Source organism: Hippichthys cyanospilos, chromosome 1 (assembly GCF_059441005.1).
Source record: "Hippichthys cyanospilos isolate Australia breed blue-spotted pipefish chromosome 1, RoL_Hcya_1.0, whole genome shotgun sequence".
In the NCBI taxonomy this organism is placed as follows: Eukaryota; Metazoa; Chordata; class Actinopteri; order Syngnathiformes; family Syngnathidae; genus Hippichthys; species Hippichthys cyanospilos.
In genome coordinates this window covers 33,263,733-33,289,072 of record NC_142369.1, presented here as the reverse complement: position 1 = coordinate 33,289,072, position 25,340 = coordinate 33,263,733, and the positions used below count along the sequence as shown (strand labels likewise).

At 37.9% G+C, this 25,340-nt stretch overlaps 1 protein-coding gene across 2 annotated transcripts in view; it reads left to right on the top strand.

Annotated features, from left to right (window-relative positions):
* Positions 1 to 16,112, top strand: part of unc5db (unc-5 netrin receptor Db) — a 223,741-nt gene extending 207,629 nt beyond the window's left edge. For both annotated transcript variants that reach the window (XM_088426309.1, XM_088426300.1), the window contains 3 exons: positions 3,857 to 4,021; positions 6,168 to 6,346; positions 13,308 to 16,112. In XM_088426309.1, coding sequence (XP_088282435.1) covers positions 3,857 to 4,021; positions 6,168 to 6,346; positions 13,308 to 13,512 — 549 coding nt within the window. In that variant the 3' untranslated portion in view covers positions 13,513 to 16,112. The remainder of the gene's footprint in view (positions 1 to 3,856; positions 4,022 to 6,167; positions 6,347 to 13,307) is intronic.
* Positions 16,113 to 25,340: the final 9,228 nt, after the last annotated feature.

Below are 25,340 nucleotides of genomic sequence, written 5' to 3'. Positions count from 1 at the left end.
GAAGAAAACACAACTCACAGACACTCGTAGGTCAGATCTCACAAAGAGAAGGAAAAACGCCGTTGCACAAATCTGTAACTGTTAAAATATGAACTAAATGAGTTCCTAAACATCAAAATTATTTCACAGATCCCCTGCAATCGATCCACGGCCCCCCGGGTGTCTGCGGACCCCACTTTTAGAACCATTGGTCTGATTAATATCATGTGCCAGCATCAATGTACAACACCATGATCACTGCATCGTGTCACATCGTTACATCACAGTAAATGTGAAAGTACTGACCTTCACTTTATTTGACAGATTTAATCCTCATAGAAGGTAATTGTCAAAATCATTACCATCACTTTATGACAAGCAAGAATTATGGCTCGGAGCTCAGTAAAAAGCGTACGTTTATGCAATCTTGCTCAACATATTCATGGTCCAAGCGCAAACAAACCTAAAATAAAAAGCAATATTTTGAATTGTCAAGTGTTGCTTTTGAGTTGAACATTGACCTGTGTGTGTAGGAGCTCAATTGTGGTTACATATGAAATATGTTTTATGGAACTACCGCCTGCATGTCATGATTATTTTTCAGTTGCAGAGAATGCAAAGAGCAATGGCATTCGAGAAAGCTTGTACATGCGATTTGACTCAATCCTTGGTCACGCGCAGTCATCCGACGCCCATTTAATGACGGACTAGTAAAAAATTGTCAAAGAAACCACAACTTATGGTGACAGAATGATGACAGAAGCGTGGTTAAAACAAAATGACGGATCGATGGACGACACTGGCACTTTTACATCTTGGCCTAAAAAATAATGATGATATAATGATATAGGGGGCCCAGGGCACTGAAGAATATTGAAGGACAGATCAGAAAAAAAATTGGAAAACACACGCTTCTTCTGTACCTGACCTGTCTCAACAATAAATACGCAGATGGCTTTATAAACAGCTGAACCAAACAACTAGAGCAAATTAGTCTTAGATTTTGATGATTGCTCAATGCTGTGGCATTTGGGCGAAGGTTGCTACAGCATCAAGCCAGAGAGATATCAGTATTTCTTTTCATATTGTGCATATGGTTTTGACTGGCTGTGATTATCACTTCTTAACAACTGCATAGTTGAAACCTCTAGATCCAATACGAATCTTGCTCTTACCCACTGTTCCTTTTTCAGGATCAGAAACATGCGGTATCCAATAGTTAGAATAGACTGCTGCAGTCACCCGCCACTGTTTTATTTATTACTTTTTTTTTTTTTAACCTGTGGAAGAAATTTGCAGAGCTGCTGAGCTGTATCCTGACTCCAAAAAATACAGTGAATGCAAGACAAAAGCTCTGTGCTTCAAAGTCATCCGCCTCCTCAACAGCCTTATTTATGAGAGCCTCGGGACAGCAGGCACGCCTCGCTTTGGTGGAGCAGGTGTAGAATAATAGCCGAGTATTGTGGCATACGTCAAGTCAGCTTTTAGTGCTGAAGAGCATTCAGGCTTTTTGCCTGTACGCTACACCTCCTCCTACCTCCCCTAGAATATTATCTGCTGCTTTGTGCTGTGCCGTGAACATGCATTCAGGATCACAATCATAAGGGTTAGGTCTTCACCAGGAACACGGGCAAGTCTTTTAATATATTCTCCTCTGAGAATAACTGATAGATCACCGCATTAATATGCAGATTTGGTTGCAATGGAATCCAGAAGAGGTTATAGATATTCGTAGCGATGTGCCGGTTCTCCGCAAATAAAGTATTGATGAAATCAATCTTTCAACAGTCATTAAGGACTCACCCCTTATTATTTATAAACGCATATGTAAATGTTGACATTGTCTCTCCAATTATCCTCCATCCATCCTTTTTTTTATATCGTGTGTCTTCAATTGATGAGGCGCATGTAGATAAATCTACATCTACATCAATTTCTTGCGTAATGTCTTTCACTTTGCTTCATCCTTCTTTCATCTTTATTACTTTTATCCTGTCTTCGGCTTGGTGTAAGCTTGACGCTTCTGCAAAATCCATGCGTCAAATGACCTCATTTCGGCAACCACGCCCCTCCACGCAGAGTTCACGAAGAACAGGTTTTCCGCAATGCGTACCTTCCAAAAAAATTTTACGACGGACAACATGGCAGATGAACTATTCCTTGTGGAACTTCTACCTTTGCAGAGTAGTGTTGTTTGCTTGCTGTAGACTCCATTTACTGCCACCTCGAGCATGGGAGAATATCGTCTGCCTGCGGGGGCAAAGCCGCCGTATAAAGTGGTACAAAACACGTGCCAGCGCGTCAAGTATAAACCAAGTTAGTCTTTTGCTTCAGGCTTGTTTTCGCCGTAGTGAATTTCAGTACAGTGCAAATGCAGAAAAAAAAAACCATTTCGCATTATGCATCAGGAGGGGGTTTTATTGTATGAGGAAGTAAGAAAGAGGGAAAGGCTTCAATACATGTATTTTTTTACACAGTGGGGGATTTTTTTCGCACATGCAGGTTTTGTTGTGCAAGAGTTTTACTGTACCATATTTTTCGGACTAAGAGCTACATCGGCGTATAAGCCGGAAGAACAAAAATTAAGCAAAAACAATTTTTTTTTGGTCACAAACAGGCCCCACCTGACTACAAGTCAGTGGTCGCAACATCAGATATTAACAAAGAAAGTTTTTTCGTTTTTAAATGTTTTGTTTTGTTTCAAATTGCTCTTTTTTAATTCATTATTTTAGTGAACATGTAAACCGTACTTCTCAATTATATTTTGCCAACTCCCCCTGGGAAAGAGACAACGTTTGTCCCCCCCTGTCTAAAACAGAAAAAATAACCAAGTGCATCAAACTGCCTGAAAGAAAAATACATTAAAAAATGTTGTTTTTTTTATTTTATTGCAATTGCACTTCACATGACAAAAACAAAGCCTTTTTCCTGGAGGTCATCTCCCCTCGCCCCTGGCATCACGTTGCGCCCCTTCTATGTGAAATTGTATATATATAATTTAGACATCACAAACTTATACAAGATCTGAGTCAATTTTGACATAATTTTTATAGTTTTAATAATATATTACGAAATCTTTTGAGCACAGCTTTTGATTGAAATATTTTCAGTACTATTTCATAGTTGTTCCATTATTTACATATTGAACATTTTCTTTACCAATGGATTGTCTCCTGGTGGCAAAAAAAAAGAAAAATTAAATCCTGCAAAGAAGTCGCACTGACCTATAAACCGCAGGGCTCAAATCATAAGAAAAAAGTTGCAGCTTATAGTCTGAAAAATACGGTATGTGCATCAGCCTCATGATTTACGCAGAAATTTTTAAATTTACAATCTGTGTGTATTGTTTTAATATTTTATTTTCAATTACAATATGTATTTGGAATATGTTGAGAGATTGCAAGCAATTTATGTCACCTATCCTCCTTTAAAAAAATAAATAAATACTGTATAGTATATGTATAATATTGTTTTTTTGGCCTCAGGTTTCAAAACTAGTTGTTGAATGTGTTGTGTTTATGTGATATGAGGGGATCATGCATTTATCCGGATTCACAGTCGTAATGGCCCTCTGAAAGAACACATAATTATAATGTGGCCAGAAACAAAAAAATGAGTTTGACATTCCAGGTTCAGACAAATACACACTTCCACTTCAGAAGGCAATTTAAAGTTTTTAACTCTCCACCTTTGAACTGTGTGGCAGATGTGCTTTGCATTTAACTGATGTAATGACAGAACCAACCTCAACAATTTTTTTCTTTACTTATTTTCCTGGCTAATATATGTGTAAGAGTGAGGGTTGTTGAGGTTGAGAGCTGAGTTGTGTATTTAGCGTACCACTGTTGTGCACTCTATCACTTTTGGTTGCTGGCAGGAATTCTCCTTCCACCAAGTTTGGTGCAGCAACCAGCAGCCTCTGCACTGTGCCTTCTCCCTGGAGAGATACAGCTCAGCCACCACCCAGCTCTCCTGCAAAATCAGCGTGCGGCAGGTCAAAGGTCATGAACAGATTCTGCAGGTTTACACAGCTGTTGGCAAGGTGAGCCACTTGGACGGCAGGCGGGAGACTGGCGGGACGGTGTACTTTCTTGCGCAACCTTTGTGTAACCTTCCTGCAATATCCACTGTCAGCAGGATGAGCTCTCCTGACCATGCATTGTGTATTAATAGACTGAGAACTCCTATATATTTTCCCCCAAAAATGAAAAGTCCATGCACAGCAGCAGTACAGTGATTTCCATGCATCGACTAATCTTAATTCAGAGAGAGACACTTTGTCTAGAAAGGGACTACTTTCACATTCACGTGCATAAACACCTGAGAGAGAGTAACAACTGTCACCTTAGTGGCTGAGCAGCTCCACTGGAGCAGCTCGGAGTTTGAAATCCGTACTCAAGAACAACTTGACATTGGGCTGTTTTGGCAGAGGAGAGTGATACTCGTATGCTCACAAGTGCTTTTTCGCACTCAGTCACATGCTTAGCTTGCCCAAGATCTCCAACACTACTAAGCTTTCATCATCCCAAGCAAGCTTTGTCGGAAAGGACAAATATACTGTATATATATATATATATATATATATATATATATATATATATATATATATATATATATATATATATATATATATATATACACACACACACACACACAGTGGACCCCCGTGTTACAGCGTACCTGGCTTACGTTTTTTTCTTGTTGCGATGTGGAATACTGAGTTTTTACCCTCTTTATGGTATTTTCCCGGGTTTGCGACAAAAACAACTATCATGACCCTAGGGGGTTGCCTGTATTTGTCCTTTTTTGTCTCCATCTGCAGGCGTTTTTAGGTGATTGCCCTTATTGTCTGTTGCCCTCTCATGACGGAGATGCTGGTCTGCTATTGGTCAGCCTCACTCGTTTCAAAAAGGTGGAGCTGTAAAGCTTTGTTCGATTGTGAGTGGTTACAAACCCCGATTTATAGTGCATTTTGCTGCTTAATTCAAACTTGAAAGGGTTAGCCATTGGTCCCAAGATTGCTAGTGATGTTAAAGAGAGAAGTAAGAAGATGATTTATATGGAAACAAAGCTGCAGATATCAAGAAATCTGAAGCTAGCCTAGCCTAGGTTATCCTAACTAGGGAATATGGGCATAACAAGGTAAATAAATCCTTTGTATATTTTTTATTTATGATGTTTTCTGATTGTATGTATATTTGCACTTACTGTACTGTTTTGGTAACAATTTTTAATATGTATGTGCAATTTTGATGTTTTTACCTGGGGTTCTAAACGCATTAGGTAATTAACATAGGTTTGGATTGCCCGTCGTACAACGAATTTGCCTTTTGACCCCAACGGCGGAACGGATTAATCCCGTAACACGGGGGCCCACTGTGTGTATATACATATATATTTTTGTTACTCACACACATGTAAATTAATGAAAATATTGTTTATATTGTACTAAAAAATATGTTACAATTGTGACTAATAATGCTGTCGATATGAGATGAACAAACTGACACACAATTCATGCTTTGCACATAATATTTCGCTGCTCACTTAACTTTCAGATCTTGTTTGTCAATTGTGTATGTATACATTTTTACATATGAATAATATATTATTTATACGTGTGCATGAATTACAATTACAGAGTTTGCATAAGTATATTTTTGTATATATAGTAAAGTATATAAAGAGTATGCAGAGAAATAGATAGATAGATAGATAGATAGATAGATAGATAGATAGACAGACAGACAGACAGACAGACAGACAGACAGACAGACAGACAGACAGACAGACAGATAGATAGATAGATAGATAGATAGATAGATAGATAGATAGATAGATAGATAGATAGATAGATAGATAGATAGATAGATAGAATAGTCACGGAGCTATTTAAACAGTCATACATAAATTATGGAACGCTGTTGATCTGCGGTATTAGTTCCATGATTCTAATGTTAAACTCAAATAAATACTGTATGTTTGCAAATGACAAGTAGGACAGCTTTGATTGCCTCAAAAGCTCATTTTATTCTGTATAGGAGGCTTAATTATCCTCTTGTTATAAAGCATTTTCCCACATAAGATATGTTGTTGAATTGTCGTGTTGTGACTTTAAAAAAATAAATTCCATACATCTGGTTTACTAAAGGATTAAAACATGTCTGGCATCACTTCTTTTTCCTTAGACTGAAAAGGAATTGGTTCCAATTTTCATGCAGACAGACTGCACCATCACCTCTCAGACGGGGCCCAAGGCTTTCAAAATCCCCTTATCCATCCGCCAGAGGATTTGCGCCACCTTTGACACTGCCAATGCCAAGGGCAAGGACTGGCAACTCTTAGCCCACAAACTCCACTTAGATCGGTGAGCCACCTGCCTTCCTTGCATATGATGTGCACTGTGCCTGAGCTTGATCGCATTTTGTTCTACAGATGAGAAAGTCTCCAAGTCTTATGTCCTTGATTTAGAAAAGGTTTTTAATTCATTTTTGGAATTGAGTAATTAGGGTGCATTTAATTCAGAGATTACTGATTTTTGCAGTTCACAAAAACTTGTCAACTCATCAAGCATGGACAGTGATATTTGTTTGAAGTTGTTGTATTGGGTTTTCTATATCTGTACAGAAAAAAAATAATAAATAAGAACTTGTCTTGTCCTATTGGCCTGTGACCATTGCAATGTGTCACTGAAACGCCAGCTAGGAAACGCTAATGTGCTTGTAACACCCTAAAACATAAAACATGGATGAATGGAGGGCCAGCTCGGTGGCGCAGTCTGCCACACATGTCATAGTCCTGAGTTCAAAATCAGCTCACTCCGTCTGACCTTCCTGTATGGAGTCTGCACTTTGTCCCCGAGCCCGTGTAGGTTCTCTCCGGGCGCGCTGGCTTCCTCCCACATTCCAAACACATGCATGGCGGGTGTACTGGACACACTAAATCGTCTTTAGGTGTATATTGGGTGTGTGAATGTTTGTTTGTGTGCCTTACGATTGGCTGGCAACCAGTCCAGGATGTTCCCCGCCTAAGACTGAGACTCCTGGTATAGGCACCAGTGAGCCAGAAAACGGATTAATGGATGGATGGATATTTTACACCACGTCTATGAGATGACTCTCACAGAACACGGGTAAAGAACATTTAAAAGGGGGCAAGACATTACCAACATGATAAAATCCAGTTTTGATAAATGTATTTAATGAGATTTGTTTTAATAATTTCCTTTCACTATGATTCAGTGCAGTTGTACATAACTGCAAAGTCCAATTATAATATCAAGTATCACGTTAACGACTACCTGAAAATTTAGTAAGACAGGCGTGTGCCTGATGAAATGTCAAGTATGTGTAATTCAAAACTACAGAATGCACTGATAAGGTTGTGCGTGTGTGTGCGTGCTTGCGGGAGTGTGTGTGTGTGCGCGTAGGTGTGCGTGCGTGTGTGTGTGTGTGTGGGGGGGGGGGGGTGCGTAGGAGCGTGCCTGCGTGCGCGTGAGTGTGTGTGTTTTTGTGCTTAACAAATGGGGAAGCCCCCATCTTGTGGTCACTCATCTTTTTTTTTTTTTTTCAATCTTAATGCAAGGTTGTAGATTGTATCTCTAATCTCCTGCTCCGTGGTTTATGGTGAGTCCGCTATCTTGGATTCCTGTGGGGTTCCAAATGATCTAGATAAGATTTCCTCGCAACACTGGGTGGTGGCTTTGGATAGTTTGGTACCTGATCAGAGGCTGCAGCCTTTTAAGTTACTTGTCGTCTCCTTTAGAGAGCTGCAGTGAAACACTGACCCCCACTGGACAATTTTTACATGACACCTTCATGGGTCTGGCAACAGGCTTGTTTGCTTTGAGCCGCCACTCGGAGCTCCAAGCACAGTGGATTTAGACTGAGTCCCATTCACACTTAAACATCACTGAGTCAAGTGACCCCTAAAGTTATAGCAGGCAAATGACACCGATAGTGTCAGTCATTAAAAGCCATTGAATGTCAAGCTGAAAAAGGTGCCCTCAAATTTGTGTTACGCCTCAAGTTGCCCTGATCTTGGCGTGTTAAATCTCCATATCAGTTTTTATATAGCAATGCCTTTGTAGTACAGTCTGTATAAGGTACAAGGTTGCGCACACTGACACTTTTGACAATCTTGGCAAAGAAAAACCTCTAAAAATCAAGAAATTTTAAATACAAAGAGACAGTTGCAATTAGAATCAAAAATGCATGTAGTTGTACTAATATAACAAATAACAAATACAGTACTATAAGTATATTTAAGTGCAGGACATACAACTAACGTGACAGATAAAGAATATAGACAGATATAGAAAGGAAATTCTGTTGATTGGGCACCTGTTTACACTGTAAACAAATAGAGATAGGAGGTTCCCAATCAACAGAATTTTCTTTCTATATCTGTTTATATCTGTATGCTGCAGGGCTTTTGAATTATTGACAAAAATCTGAATTTACAAAATATTATAACAGATCTTCATGTCATCTGAAGAAATGAAAATAATCAAAATGAAATTCATAATAAGATCTGCGCTCCCTTTATTAAATTAGTAAATTTCTTCTCTTAATCCTGTGCAGAGGTGGCGCGAGGTGATGTCCCGCAAATGACCCCAGGGAAAATGCTATGTTTCTGCCATGTAAAGTGTGATTGCAATAAAATAAGATTTTTGGGGGGTTTTTTTTCGTTCAAGGCACTTTGATTTTTTTCAGTTTTAGACTGAGCTGTAACTAACTGGTATAAACGCTGTAAAAATAATTAATGGTTTTTGAAAGTTGTCTTAATTTGCGTTTGTCGTTTGTTGATATTAAAGAAGGATACAGATTTAGGTATACATATCCGATTTTCATAGATAATCTTATTTTTCGTCAGTGCGTCAAATGGGGGGGTGGCACAAAATGTTTTCCGTTTCCTCGGTGGGGCTTGGCAAAATTTAATTGAGAAGCACTGTTTTAATATAATGCTTTCATTCATGCAATAAAGCAAATTGTGTCACGACGGCATTAATTTGTTTTCCTTTGAGCATGCCGCTCCCACTCCCACCAGTGGAGAGAATAGCGAGTTGGATAAAAGTTAAAAAGAAAAAGTGCCGGGTAAGGCTTGAGATGCCTGTTGAGTATTTTTATTTATTTATTAATTCATCCATTAATTAATTAATTAATTTATTTATTTTTGGGGTGGTCCTCTGAGTTAGGATAATGAGTAGTTAAATTCATTTGCAAATACATTTTTACAGCCATAATTTGTAAGGACTTGTTTTGGCGACGGTTCACAGGTTAAAGACCTGCTGGTTGTGGACATTATGACTGCTTTTTACCATTTTATTTTCCTGAACCAAAGCAATGAAGAAAGTCTCTCTTTTCTAGCTACATTGGCTACATTTGTGCCTTTGTATGCATGTGGAGTGAAACAAAGATTCTGTGAAGTCGCAAGTGCCAGATGGTTAATAAATTGATAGATGCTCCTCCACAACATTTGTTGTTTATATCTAATAAAAGAATGGCCTTGGATCTTGATTGAAGCAGTTCTCAGTGGAATTTGCATGTTTTCCCCGCCATAGTCTACAGTAGTTTCTCTTGCAGAGGTATGTCACAGTATGTTGTTGAATACAGCTCTGCTCCAAAATACCACCCAGCTCACTTGCCTAGCCGTTAAAAAACAGTGTGCTGTCTAAATGTGCACCTGGGTTGAAGCAGGTCGAGTCCCGGCATTATCCATCATTTGAATCAAGTGTCAGGGCGTGGGGAGCAGAAGCGCATGTCGAGTTTGAAGTTGTGCAAGTGGACTTGGTCCCTGCATGACACAAAGGTGCACAATCGCACATCTGTATCCCTTTGTGGATGATGACTGTGCGTGTGACGTGTGCATGCATTGGAGACCAACCGAGTTCGCCGGAACATCCAGTAGGAATAGCGGCCTATACCAAAATTCCTATACCAAAAAATGCTGAACTAGACTTGCGAGAAGTCTTATTTTCTGTGACCACATTATCAGTGTGTCGACCGCGGCAACCATTTATGTGCAGGTTACTCTACGTTTCACTCAGCACACTGACGGCAGTCTATCAAAATGTTTGTTTATTTATTTATTTATTTATTTATAATTGAACCACACAAGGGCAATTAACAGAACACAACAAACATTTATTGTCTAACTACTGTCCATCTATTAAGTGAAGAGATCCAGCAACATGAGGACTTGCAGCCTAAAAAACATAGAGAATGGCAATCTCAAATATAACTAATGTTGGAGTAATGCATTACAAAAGTAATGTAATTACTATAATGCATTACTTTTTGCTGTATTGCGAGGTGTAATGCTTTACACACACAAAAATAGTAAGATTTTACTATTTTACAAATGAAAGTATCACAATGCATTTTTAACTTGAAAGTGGTTGGATTTTTCCCCAAATTCGCCCAAAACACCGCGAGGTCAGAGCAGAAAAATCCGAGGCAACATGTTTACTTTCTGTGATAAGTATCTACTACTGCAGAGATGAGTGCGGCAGCAGCGGATGACAGGATGAATATGGAAAATTTGTACACCAGATGGACATAAACCCATCACTTTCTGTTCATCAGAGATAAAGGCAAGAAGAATAGAATAGTTAAGTTTACTTTGTGTACGACACCTGGCCAAATAGCACCAGTAATTTGGCAAACCATTTAGAGCGGTTCTATAGTAATGTGAAGTTAGCAATTACAACAACAAAAAAATGGATAATTGAGAGTGGGGATAAAACAAAGCGTGCAAAATGATGATTTTCTTGCTCAGGGATGCCACTTTGACCTCAAGAGTTTAGGATACTGTGTTGTATGTAAAGATATGCTGCCACTTTCCACAGTGGATACGCCAACATTTCAAAACCTTGTCGGCGAGATCCCTCTCGCAACTAGCAAAAATGATAAGGTAAGGTAACCCTTTTACTGCACAATTGCTATAGTCCATAAATAGTTCTGTTCAATGCATATCAAGATGAAACATACAAAAACTCATGTTAAACAGTACGTTAAACACAATAACGATGTAGACTAGCTGCTGATGTTTGCCCCACCGAAACCATCTATTTTGGAAACGTCTGTGTGTAGCCGACTGAACTTGAATTTGAATATTAACAATGAAATTGTCGAACGCGGCAACTATTTGTGCCTGAAGCATAAACTATGCATCACTATGTTGTGAAGCTAAGTAATGAAGGGAATAAAATACAAAAAAAATGTTTTATTTTGCCTTTAAAGCTTTACGATATAATATACATTAAATGATTTGTACTGTTTTTAGGCTTAAAGGGACAATGTGTAAGATTTAGACAGTTTTTCATTCTGATCTGAGTTCATGATTATATATATCATGAGTTCATAAATTCAGGAGAATATCAACGATTCCTCCATACAGTATTAAGGAGGGCATATGCTTATGGAGTCAGTTTTATATCTAATATCATTTAGTGATTACCTATCTCAGACAGTGTAGATAAGCACAAGTCATCTACATACTCTCTATCTGGACTATACAGCAGGAAATGTAGTCGATGTCTTTAGTTTTAGACTGGACCTAAGAAACTGGCAGACTTGGGCGACACAGAAAAATAAGAAAAGTTTGAAATGACTGAATATTGTGAACAAATGAAAATCCTTCCAGGCTGGATCGTGATCTAATAGACAAGTCACAATAAACTAAGCATAACTTTAGCTCGTAAAGGTCAAGAACATGTCAAGATGTTATATTTCTCCAAGCTAGTGCTAGCAATGGAGGATCATCTTCCCCCAGGCGTACACAGGAATTTTGATTAGTTTAATTTGATTCTAAAAGGATGTAAAGATTACTGTGGCCTTTATTTAAAAACAAGTAGCTCCATTTGGACGACTGCTTATGAGTTTCCAAATTAAGACTAATTGAATTGTTATCAAATATGTTGTTCCACAGAAAGTGTAGAAAATTAAAGTAAGCGGAGAAAAAGCTTTTTCTTTGCTGTGAATGACTGAATTCATATTTCGTTGAACTGAAGTTTCTGTCTTCTTGGAGTCTATTAATTTTTCACCAAGTTTAGCCAGAAATGTTTCTCTGTGGTAACCAGTTTTTCACAGCACATCTTTTGATGGGTTGCATTCTCTGTTAAGGATTTTATTATTAAATGGAAATATCAAAGGTGGGCAAATCATCAGTACTGATGGACTGTGTGACGTTTTGCCGACGGACTATCAAATGGTGAAAACTGTCTAAAAACAATGGAGTAAGATCGACGAAACAGTTCATTTTGTCCATCATTCTAAGCTGTTGTTGTAATCATCACCACTTACAGTATGTGACTTTTTATAATGGTTTGTCACTTCAGCTAGTTACATCTTCCAGATTTCAGATGTGTTTAACTTGCCACATACTTGGGAGCATACAAGCGTAATCACAGTTTAAATAGGCAGCAGGCATACTGTATTTGCATACAGTATCGTCTGTATGTAAAACCATTGTAAGAATTTTAAACTTGAACCACCATTTTAACCCACAGCTATTATTTTGAACAAGTTTACATGTTAGCACCATTTACAGCAAACATCTGACTGTATGAGAACTCAACAGAAGATCAGCCATTGTGGAAAGCAGAGGGAACACAACAGCAGCTGCTGCCAAGTCATGAAGAGCTGGCAAAACTTACTATACCAAGTTTAACCAACATGTCAGGAAACCACTTCACTACCCTTTCTGTTTACCGTATTTCTCCATGCACAAGTCGACTGTGCTAAAGTCGACCCCCCCCCCCCCCCTTTTTTTTAAACTTCAATTTGGGTGAATTTTACAAAAATGCTGTAAAAAAGGGGAGGCACTTATAAGCAAGCTCAACTTGTACTGAGAAAAACTGTGATTTGTTGACATTACAATGACATATTGATGGAATTAATCAATAAAAAATGTTAATCAAAACCGAATGTATTATCATTTTGTTTCTTCAAGATAGACACATTTGGCCCAGAAAACATCTTTGCACATAAAAGGTATTTTCTGTTAGTTTAGTGATGTTGATGATGATGTACATTATGCTCGACCTTGAATGACTTTTGGTTCACAGCTATGTATTATCAAAAGTTGATAGTTTGCTGCACCTACTAAAGAATTTGAAAGTATTTCCCAACTTTTGATGAATACATTCTGTACATTCGCCGGGCCTGAGGAGAAAGAAGGAGATTGTTATAGCAGCGCACAAAGACACATTAACAGGGTGTTCCAAAATGTCTGTCCTTATCTTAGAACAGTAAAGAGTTTTGCGACGTCTCAATTTTAATGTTAATCCTTTTTATTCATGAATCTTTTTTTGTGCATCTTAACAGAAACCTCGGTTATTTTGCAAAGCAGCAGAGTCCCTCAGCCATCATCCTGTGCCTATGGGAGGCTCGCCACCAAGACACGGATGACCTTGACACTCTTGCCAGTGCCCTTGAAGAAATTGGCAAGATACACCCCAAAACCTCCCCTATGGATCTGGATGAGCAAGACACTGACTTGAATCAAATACAGACATGCGGTCTGAGATGAAGGTGCACGTTTCCTGATTATATGGCAGATGACGTTTCAAAATCCAGGCTGAGAGAAGAACATCAAGCTCTCTGAGTACAGACAATGAACTGGCAGAGTACAAGAGATGATAGCTGCTGTGAATTCTGCCACTACTGTACTTTTTATTAACAGCCTGTTCACTGAGACTGATAATCAACTCCTTAACTTTTTTTCTTTTGTTTATAATTTCATTTTCTGTGTTTGGATTTCATGTGTGAGGAACATATGTGTCTTGTAGTTTCTGAATTGGCATGAAAGCAAATCTACCATCTCCTGGGGATACTATTGACAGAAGATACCAATTACATAAATGTTGTTCGTGTGAAAATTCAAGAATTGCTGCATTTTCATCTCTCTAAAGTGTCCTGAAGATTTAATTATATTTTGAGACTTTCAACACATTATGCTGTATGTTATCTGACTAAATTAGAACGTAGGCTTCCTTTTCTAGAATTTGTCCTATGGCAGCATGGTCAGCTAGTGACCAGCTGACACGGTCACTGTCCATCGGTAGAGTGATTACATACCACAATTTCACAGCTAATAATTTATTTTTCTTGTACTGACAGATAAGTTTATTTCCAAGAGCTGTCGGGGGTGCGTGACTGTGGCTTATCAACCAATTACATCATTGAGAGCTGTCATGTGGACTTCACACAAGCACACACCAAATGAAATTCAATGCGTCTCCATTTTACTTGAGTAGCAGGATGATTACAAAACTGGAGATAAAATATAACCACAATATACTTAGACACAATTTGAGATTGTTGCGACTCTGGCCGGGGATCGGGTCAGTGAGTCACTCGCTCAATGTAGAAGCCAAAATATTAATAATTTAACAGGCATAAGTAATACACTTCATGCTGTTCTATTTTTATTTTTGGGGGTATTTTTTTCATTTTGTTATATTTCACAGACTAATTAAGTCTGTACAGGAAGACAAGCTTTGAGAGTTTAAATCTTTACGACACATGGATTTATCTATATTTTGACAATAAAACGAGTACAGTGGTACCGCTACATACAAACCCCTCTTGTTAGGGAAAATTTAGCTTACGAAATGCCTGAGCAGAAAAATATTGTCTCTAATAACGAGAGAAAATTCAGGATTTGAAAAGCAACATTGTTGGCCAATAATATAAACTACAAGACACCAGCGCTCGTGCCAACATTACTGTAAAGTAATACGTTATCACAACACATGATGTTTACTGCATTTGTAACATTTGTGATGCATTTTCATCATTTATTAATATGCCGACTTGGCCACATGCGAGACAACAGTTTTTTGCATTGATGTTTACTGTGGTCCTCCACTTTTCAACTTTACTTGTTTCATCCACACTTCTCACCAAAAATTTACACCGTCGACCTAACAAACAAAATTGAGATTAGTTACGGCTAAGATTGTAGATATTCACATAAGAACACATATATAACATAGCAATTAAAGCTGTCACGTCCGATGTTCACGTTGTTAGCAATGACTTCTCACAGGAAACACTTGATCCCAAACTAGATTTAAGTAAACATACATATGCTCAAAATAAACCCAAAAATTAAATTATATTGCTCCCGTGGAATTAAATGATTCCCGGATCACTCAAAATGAACATGAAAACGTACTAATTAAATGTCTTAAAAATGTGTCTCTCTAGTTTGCACTCATCACCAAGACACCAGCACCATCTCAAGATAAATAAGTTAATTGCATTCGTATTTTCAACTGCTACAATTGATATGATTAATTTAAAGCGTTTGGGAGTGTTTTATTATTATTCTATATCTGATATGTTTTGATTATTATACACTTACATAATTCTATTATGTATTTGTTATCATTTTTGATGCATTTTTATGATTTAATAACATTCATTTAAAGGATTTAGGCTCATTCAAAGAGTCATTTTTAGCCTATTTACATGTAAAAAGTGTCTCTACTTAAGAAAGCTTTAACGTGACGAAACAACTTCCGGAACAGATTAATTTCGTAAGTAGAAGTACCGCTGTATTACTAAATTGCATGATTACCACCTTTGCTGAATATGAACAAATGCAATGTTGGTGCCATGGAGAAACATACTGGAGTGTACATTTTAGAAATACAGGGGCTAAATTACCTTCAGACAAACACACATGCTAAATGACAGAGAATTATCAGAGTACTTCTGACTATGTGTAGGCATACTCGATCAATTGTATTGCGTAAAATGCTTCTGTATAACACCTGGTGCATGATTGGCATTCAGGTTGTGTTAATCGGTGCCAAAACATCTTCATTTTGTCATTTTTATTATATACCTGAACATTTGGAGTGGCTCTTCAGACTTGGCCAATTCTGAATTGGCCAAATGGAGACTATTTGAAAAAAAGCCTGCTGGATATGGTGTAGAGTAGAATTCTGCCTTTCAAACTTATCCACAAAGATGCAGACACAACGAGGTCTAACAAATTAAAATGACATTTTCATGCTTTTTTTCCCCCCTCAATAAACAAGGTGAACTACAGCAAAATGTTTGCAGCGTTATTAAAATTATATGGTGTGTTGTAACATTATATATATATATATATATATATATATATATATATATATATATATATATATATATATATATATATATATATACAGTTCCATCTGTTCATAGATGCAAGTTAAACAGATTAATTGTGTTGGTTGATATCATTTTTGGTCTATTTTGAAAAATAGAGATTAATATTGGTTAGTATGTCAGTGATCCATTATGGTGTGACTATTAATAAATTGCCTTGTGTATGAATGAGAACAACATGACTGGGCGAACATACTGTACCAAGTTTTCACTTGCTTCCATATGCGTTTTTAGCCAAAATAAATAATCACTTTATATTGGCAGGTAAATGATTATAGTTCTTTGATTAATCTATTTAACTGTGGCTTATGATCTACTTTAGTTGCTCCAAACAAAAACTGCCAAAATTTCGAGCTTAAGTTGCACGGACAGCATCGTGCCTGTTATTCAGTGTTCACTTTTTTAAAATGTGTTTCAGACATGTCAACTGCATCTCCTTGGTTTATAAATTGTGACATCATGCACAAATACAATTTTGTTCTCTCTATGCATAATGCTTCGGTCTCACATATATGGAAATCTTTTCCTTTCACCTATGTTGATTTTCACATGCTCTTATTTTGGTACACGCATGGCCTTGGCTTCACATCACTATTCTCGTGCCTTGTTTAACTACTGTATATGGTGAATGTTGTAAAGTACAAAAGGAGATGACAAAAAAATTACACTGATAAATATTTAAAGGTGTTAATTAAAACATATTCAAATTATAATATTGAATAGGCTATAGAGAGCTTTTCTAGTGGTGAACATCTATGGTTTGGTAATGCCTGGGCAGCTTTGTGGTATATTGGATCTATAATTATGGACATTTTGGATGTTTTATGTACAGTACAATTTGCAAAATGTATATGCAGCCTTTTGGAAATAAATGTACAGTCGAAAGTGATTCCATTGTTTGTTTTTCTTCAATAATTTACTTGTGTTAATAATGCATGAACTAAAATGTATTCATGTAGCGGAATTTCTAGATCTATTACTTTCTCCCTAAAACGACTCAGTTGGCAAAACTAAAGGCACAAACTCTGGATGTAAACTATCAATCCATCCATTATCTTGACCGCTTATCTGCTGGTTGTTCTGGAGCCTATCCCAGCTGTCTTCTAGCAATAGACATCAGTATAGCCTGAACTGATTGCCTGCCAATTGTAGGTCATACAAGGATGATCGACAATTCATTCACAATCACAACCAAGGACAATTTAGAGCATAAAATGTCAAAGTCCGGTCGTTTTCGATGCATCCCTCCCAAACACACCTGATTCAAATTATTAGGAAAATTTGAAAGTTCCTGTAAAGCAAGCCAATGAACTTATCATTTGAATCAGGTGTTCCAGGGAGAGAAACCTGGAAAACAAGAAGGAATCCGGTCATCATGGAATGGAGCTTTACACCTGTGAGATAGAGAGTCCAATACACCTGCATGTTTCTTTGGAGTGAGGAAACATGTGGTGTGCCTGGACAAAACCCACATGGCCATAAAAGTAAAAACATTTTTTGATCAGGTAAAAGTACATCCATCTGTCATCATTTCCCCAAGAATCAAATTTAGCGATATTAATAACCATAAACATGTCCAAAAAACAGGATTGATGGCGTATGAATAGCCATAAACACATCAAAAAAGTGACTGGGTGTGTGCTAAATATTGAAAGTGATTCTAAGGGATTTCAATTTACAAAGGGAAAATATGTATCTATGTCTGTTGGGTACTATGGGTACTAAATGTCATAAGGGATCAGATTGTTGTTGCGTGTCATAAGATGTCCTTTGCGAAATAAATTTATTGTGGGATAGTGTGTATCACCCGGTTATGCCTGTTTAGCTAGGTGCACTAAATGTCAGAAGGGATCCTATGGGGATTTCATTTTTAGAGGGCCGGTCGCTGGGAGCGGTCTGGAACAAACGGCTAATTGCTGTTCACGCAAATGTTCGGTGTCATAAGAAATCCACATCTGTTTACCCAGATGCTTAAGAGCCCGAGTCTAGGGAAAAATTCTAATTCATCGTCAAAGCAACATCATAGTTGGCTCCTAATCAATATTTGAGTCTTGTTTTGCCGTAGTGATGGGAAATGCTGCTTATTAGGAACGTAAAATGGTTTCCCTAAGATGGGTGACCTAAAGGTAAGGATAACAGTTTGCTCTCGGAAATGAAGACTAAATGAACTAAAAGATGTAGGATGGGAATATTAAGGTTAAGGATTACATTTTTCATTGCCAAAAAAAGTTGTGTTTATGTCTTCAAATAATAAAAAATTTTATTCCACATTTCGATTTGGTTAAATGTTTCAGTTACATGTATGTTAGTGTCAGAGAAAGCCCGAAAGAAAAAAAAAAGGGATTTTTATGTTTTATATTTACAACAGATGTTGACCTTGTGTGCAGAACGTGGCCATAATGTGGCAAATTCATATTCCTGCAGCGTTCTCCTGGAAAAACGCGTAAAATTTTCAGTGTCTCCTGCCTTATCTTATCTTTATAGAACACACATTCCAGTAGCATACAAGAGGAGGAGTAAAAAAATAACACTTTAATCAGTGGAAAAGAGAAGTATTTTGCTGCTTTGAGGATTAAAAATTCTTAAAGTGCACATACCATGTCTTTTGGTATTTGTAAATGTTGTCCTAAATTGCAATACTTCACCCGTGTAGTCACTCCGATTTTTTTTAATCATGTCAATGCTGCACCATCAAATTTTGAAATACGTTCAGTGAGCCATCTCTGAAGTTGACAATTACATGATACAGTAGTCAGACAACTATTGAGTTGTTCTGTCACACAACATTAGTCCACCATGCAGAAAAAAAAAAAAAAAAAATGTTCCTTTTGTCCCGCCCTTTCCTTTTTGGTCACATATCTTCAAGTTGCAGACAACCGCTCCTAAGATAATCTTAACTGACATGTGAATATGTTTTCCAAAAACTGACATTGATGATTGGCATTGTAAAGTACAGTAGCACGCTTTTGACACTAACGCAATGTAAAACTTACCCAAGGGTAGTAATGCTGGCCTTGTGCAAATTATATCATATTTTCAATGGATGAACCACTTTTTAGCCAGTATGTAAGGCTTCTGGCTCTCTAGAAAGATTCATAGATGAGATGGAATATATTAACTAAATACACACACATATACATATATACATGTATATACATATATATGTGTGTGTAAGTCTATCCAAATTGTAATCATCGGTCTGCCAGCCAAGTATTAACAGCACTTTCATCATAGCTTGAATCAGAAAAATTCACCCCACGACCATCTTAAAAAAAATATCCAGCCCGAGAAAATAACCAAGTCACCATTAACTTAAACGCTAATCCACAGCTAAACCTTGCAACCTCCCTTTCAATTCAATCAATCAATCAATCAAATTTTATTTATATAGCCCTAAATCACCGAAGTCTCAAAGGGCTTCACAGAATGAAAAGAGGTCATACAGAGACATCTTTTCAATGTAAGGTACACAACAGCATCCCCTGTCAAAGCTCCCAGAAGGGGAAGGAAAAACTCAAAAACCCCAATTTGGGGAAAATCAGAAACCTCCAGAAGGGACCACAGGTGGGAGGAGCCCCCTTCCAGGCCCACAGGTTGAAGTGGATGCTGCATGTACCGAACACAGAAACAATATAAATTACAGAAAACATTGTGCTATATAGTGCAGTGATGTCTTGACAGCAGGCAAAGCCATTGGGCAGGAACCATCCCGCATTCCAGCCAGGTGGACCGCAGACGGCTAGACTCCTAACCCGTGATGGTCGACCAGCGCAGGACCCAATGGAGGCGGTCAAGTCAACCCTCACCATCTAGCTAGCCCCCTCTCCCGGCCGGAAGAGGGGGGCAGGAAAAAAGAAGAAGGCTGCAGACAGGCTAATTTAACTAAATGCTTTTGAGTATAGATGTGTTTTTAGTCGGGATTTAAAGATTTCTACCGAGGTGGCTGCGCGAACTTCCCCTTCAATTACTCATTAACCAAAAACAGGGTTGACAAGTTTATAACAAATACTAGTAAACCAACATCAACCTAGCACACCTGCATAAACACATTATGTGCATTGATGTGATATGTTCTATAAAAATAAATAAAACTGAATAAATACATTTGAAAAAAAAAATCCATGAAAAGCATACAAATCATGCTATTTGACTGCCTTCAACCTCTGGAGACATTCTTTCCAATACCATTTACAGAAGAGGTTGTATGAAACAAGATACATATTTGAACTCAACAATGGCAAGGTATTACTTTCCTATTCTTTCAAATCATATTTAAAAAAACAACAACACCACACACAGATAATTTTTGTGTCTCATTCTTTATTTGCCAAACCAGTTCACCAAAATCATCCTATTTAGTTTTAAGGGAGTGACATTTTGAGAACTGAAGTGACATCAATTCATCGACAGGGCCGTTACTTGCTCCATCAAGTGATATGTCAGATCGTTGTCATTGCTAAAATGGACCATTTTGATGAAAGTCAAGCAGAAACGGGCCAACATGGATATTTATTGGGGCCAGAAAAGTCCTCCGATTCAGAAACAGGCTATGAAAATGGCAAGACTGATTTGTCACACCAAGAAAATACCAAATGCTATGATCAGGCGCCAAAAACTGATATTGAGAGCTTTTGTTGCCACAACACCAACTTACAACAGATAATATAAGAAAATGTACTAAAATGCTTAACTTTGGAGGCTGATTTACCTGCATATATCACAAACATCACTGGCTTGATCAACAGTGCTTGCATACTGGTCTCGATCAGCTGTCTAACCGGTAAGTTTTTTTGACAGTACAGGAGACTGTTCTTTCTTGTTCAAATTTAATCCAGACAAAACTGGATATTCTCCAATTTGAAGGGGTTCCAGCCAGACATGTGACAAGTTAAATAGATCACCCAAGCACCCCTTTTTAAAGTTCTAACTAGGTTATCTTAGCATGGAAAGCGGGGTCTTTTCTTATCAACGCTTCTCAGTTTTACAATTCACAATGTATTAATTAGGTGTAAAAAATACTTTATCTGTCATCAGCTGGGTAGCAGTAAGACATCACAAATCAAGGATGATAAGAACATCAATAAAAAAAAAAAAAAACCTCAGAGCTGATTACGATGATCTTATACACCGTTGTCAGGAGGAAAAACTGCCAGGACTTCAAAAGAAAGCTTACCAAGGCCATTTGTATCATAGGAGGATAGAGGATCCAAATGCAGGAATCAAGGCGAATTCCAAATACAATAGTTTAATAAGAAAAACAAAAACAAAAACAAAAACAAGAAAGGAGACAGAATACTAGCAAATGCAACACAGGAAGAACCACCATAGACAAAGACAATGACAACTAAATGGAAACACACTAGGGCTTAAATACACTACACACAATTAGGATGACAAGAAACAGCTGGACAGGAACATGTGGCAGGGGAAAGTGACTGGACGACACACGGAGGGCAGGTACACAGACAGGTCACGTGAATGAGGGCAGATGTGAGGTAAATCAAATAGGAACAGGACACCAGGACCAGAAAAGCCACAGCTAGAAAATACAAAAACAGAAAAAACAACAAGCATTTCAGTTCCTGAAACCATGATTTTGAAATTGTGCATGCTTGTCAGTGTCAATATTTGCACTATTGAGATCCCAAGTCATACTTGCCACTCTCAATGACAAACATGTCAGTCAGTGCAATGATTAGACACTTTCACTCTTAACAGTGGCTGCTGCAAACTGATATTTCAGCACTCAGCTAGTTATTCCTGTCTGCATGCATGTATGCGTACTGCCTATTTAGCATGTATTTCCTCTTTCATGCTCTCATGTTTATGGCAGTTGAGAAAATTGTCAGAATTGTGGAAGATTTAACTGGGTGAGGTTTATATATATATATATATATATATATATATATATATATATATATATATATGCCCACAGTGGGCCCTCATGTTCCGAGATTAATCCGTTCCACAGTTGGGTTTCGAAGACAAATTCATCGCATGGTGGGCAATCCAAACCAATGTTAAATAGCTAATGCGTTAAGAACCCCAGGTAAAAACATCGTACATACATTGTACATACCTTTCAAACATTGGTCCCAAAATAGTATAGTAAGTGCTACGTACATATAACATACATGTACACAATCATAAAACATCATAAATAAAAAAAATAGAAAGGATTTATTTACCTTTGAGTGGACCGTCATGCCCATATTCCCTAGTAAGGGTCGCAAAAATACGTACAAGAAAGCCTCAAGCAATATATGCCTAGATGGCTGGCAGCTTGTTTACCAGGTAATGGATACATTGGCAAATTTCACAATTGACAACGATTAACAACGCTACTCGAAAACAGCAATCACGATAGCTGTTGCCACTATGAAGGTCGCGGTAAACAAGCAGCTGGCCAGCTATAAGCAAGTTATCCCCAAACTTTTGGTTTTATTCATCCATCCATCATCTACAGCTGCTTATCCTCAGAAGAGTCGCAGGCTTACTGGTGCCTATTCCAGGTGCCTTGAGGCAATAGGTGGGAGGAGGGGCATCCTGAACTGGTTACCAGCCAATTGCAGGGCACATAGAGACAAACAACCATCCACCCACCCAATCACCCGTAAAGACAGTATAGTATGTCCAATACACCAGCCATGCTTGTTTTTGGCATATGGGAGGAAGGCGGAGTGCGCGAAGAGAACCTGCACGGACTCAGGGAGAACATGCAAACCCCACACAGGAATGCCGGAGCCAGCTGGATTCGAACTTGAGTCCCTTTAACGGCAAACGGATCATATTTGATCCATGAGTTTGTGAGCCCTCCACATGAGTACTGTCACAATTTTTTTTCCCCAGGTAAACCCAATGTGGACAATTAGCTACATGCAATGCACGGAATATCTAGCAGTTAGCAGTAATTTGAGCAATCAAACGCCTCCCAGTTGGTTTTTGAATTTTGCCATGAACAGAGAAACAGGCGCAGGTGATTTTTGCAGAAGGTTTTTGCCAATTATAGAAAAATGGTTAAGGTTAAGAAAAACATTTTGTGTGTGTGTGCGTGTGTGCGTGTGTGTGTGTGTGTGAAATATCAGTAGGAACAGTTAATGGGTTTATGCAATGTGAACTGATTCAATATTTTATAATCTATGTTTTAGTAAAACCCTGTTGAAAATTAACTATCAAATTTGATACAGCGTGTAAATAAGGTTGTGTAACTTTAAATCAGTCATTACCATTTTATTGTATTTTATGCATTATAACTAAAATCAAGCATCAAGCAATCTTTATTTTTTTATGTAAACTGATTACTTGACTCTGCCAATTTCCTAATTTTGTACATTTAGAGAAAAGAATTAGAAATGGTGACAAGTTGGGTGTTGTGCTGCTAGAAACTTTCTTTTGCTTACTGATTATACGTAAAACTGACCGATTCAAAGAAGGAATACACCATCGGTATTGTGTGTGTATGTATGTTGTTAGACAGCAAAAAATACAGTGTAAGATGCTCTGAAGATGATTTTGGATGGGAATTTAAGTGACATGGAGCAGCTCGGGGAACAGGATGATGAGGAGGAGGAAGAAGACTAAGAATGCAAGGATTGGGGAAAACTCAGATAGCAGTGATGATGAGGAAAAGGAAACCCCAAATAGTAGTGGTGATGATGAAGGTCCAGGAGTCCCAGAAGTGGAAACAGCAAAAACAAAGAAAACAACAGAAAAGCAGCCAGTAAAAAAGTGAAATGGAAAGAGTATCAGATAACATCATATACAGCATCATCAAATATAATATAGCATCATCCTGCGATTTTATGACAACATAGCTGTGAACACAGGGTTCTTTTGATGGCGTTGAACCACTGGGCAATGATGAGCAACGTTCCCAGACCAGCCATTGTTGACACAAACAGCGGGTTCACCTTCTTGATATGCTATCTGCACCATAAAATCCCCAAGACGGTACCTCTACATCTGGTGGCACACCATTGCAATTGCATTAGTCAATGCATGGATCCGCAACAGAAAAGACCAAGCTGAAACACCGGTCCCGCTGCCATTCTTGCCAGCCGCGGGCAAGTCCACACGGCTGAAGGTCTTAGGCTTCTGTTGTCACTGCCCTCACAAGTGCAGGAAAGGTCAAAAAGTGTGACAGACCACTGTCATCTCCAGAAACAACGCTGACCCCTCTGTGGAAGAGGAAAGCCAAATTTCCAATGTGGTAGTTGTACCCCCTGATGTGAGAAAGGATAGTCTTGATCATTTCCCAACCTGGGAAACCTGACAGAAAAGCAGGAAATGTGTGGGCCACTTTGCCCATGTTTACTGTCAGAAATGCAGTCTGTCTTTGTCTGAACACAGACAGAAACTGTTTTTAACCGTGGTTATTAACCGCAAAATGAAAAAAAATAATAAAATTTTTCAATCTTTCACATTCTCACCCTGCTTTTTCCATTGGTGGATTTCTTATTGTTGCATAGTACTGTATAGGACACAGGTGTCAAAGCCAAGGCCCGGGGGCCAGATCCGGCCGCCACCTCACTTTTTGTGGCCCTTGAAATGCTAATGTGACTTCAGGTTTCTGACTAAAATACCAAAATTGCAAGTTGTCTTTAACTTATAAAACTTTGGGGGAAGAAAAACAAACATTTTCTTATTCTCCAAATCTCTTTTGAACAGTTGTTGCCCGCTTCTGATATCAAATCTTGATAAATGTGTGATCAACACACTTTAAATGTATTTGAATTCACAGTCATTCCGGCCCTCTGACAGAAACTATCACTAAAATGCGCCCAAAATAAAAATTTGTTTGACACCACTGGTATAGGCAATTTTTAAGTTTTGTTGCATTTTTTTTTTTATGTTTTTGTTTGTTAAGAAAAAAATATATATATTTAAGAACTGGAACTCAATGTATCAAATTTGATACAAATTAAAACATGTATATGGACATTGATATTTCCACTTTTTTTTTGTTCAAAAGGACCAATACAGACTCCAGTTTCAAAAAATCAGAATTTTCTGTCAGTTATTTAATGGTGTGGGCTTTACAGGGTTTACGTGCTAACTGTGCATCACAGAGCCAGCTTCTGTCTTGTTATAATCCAGTTATATTTTTTCTTTATATGAAAAGTTGGCCCTCAGTATTAATTTCAACTAATGTACAGTTCTCTGGTCTGGCCATTCACTCACTGCTTTGGCACTGCT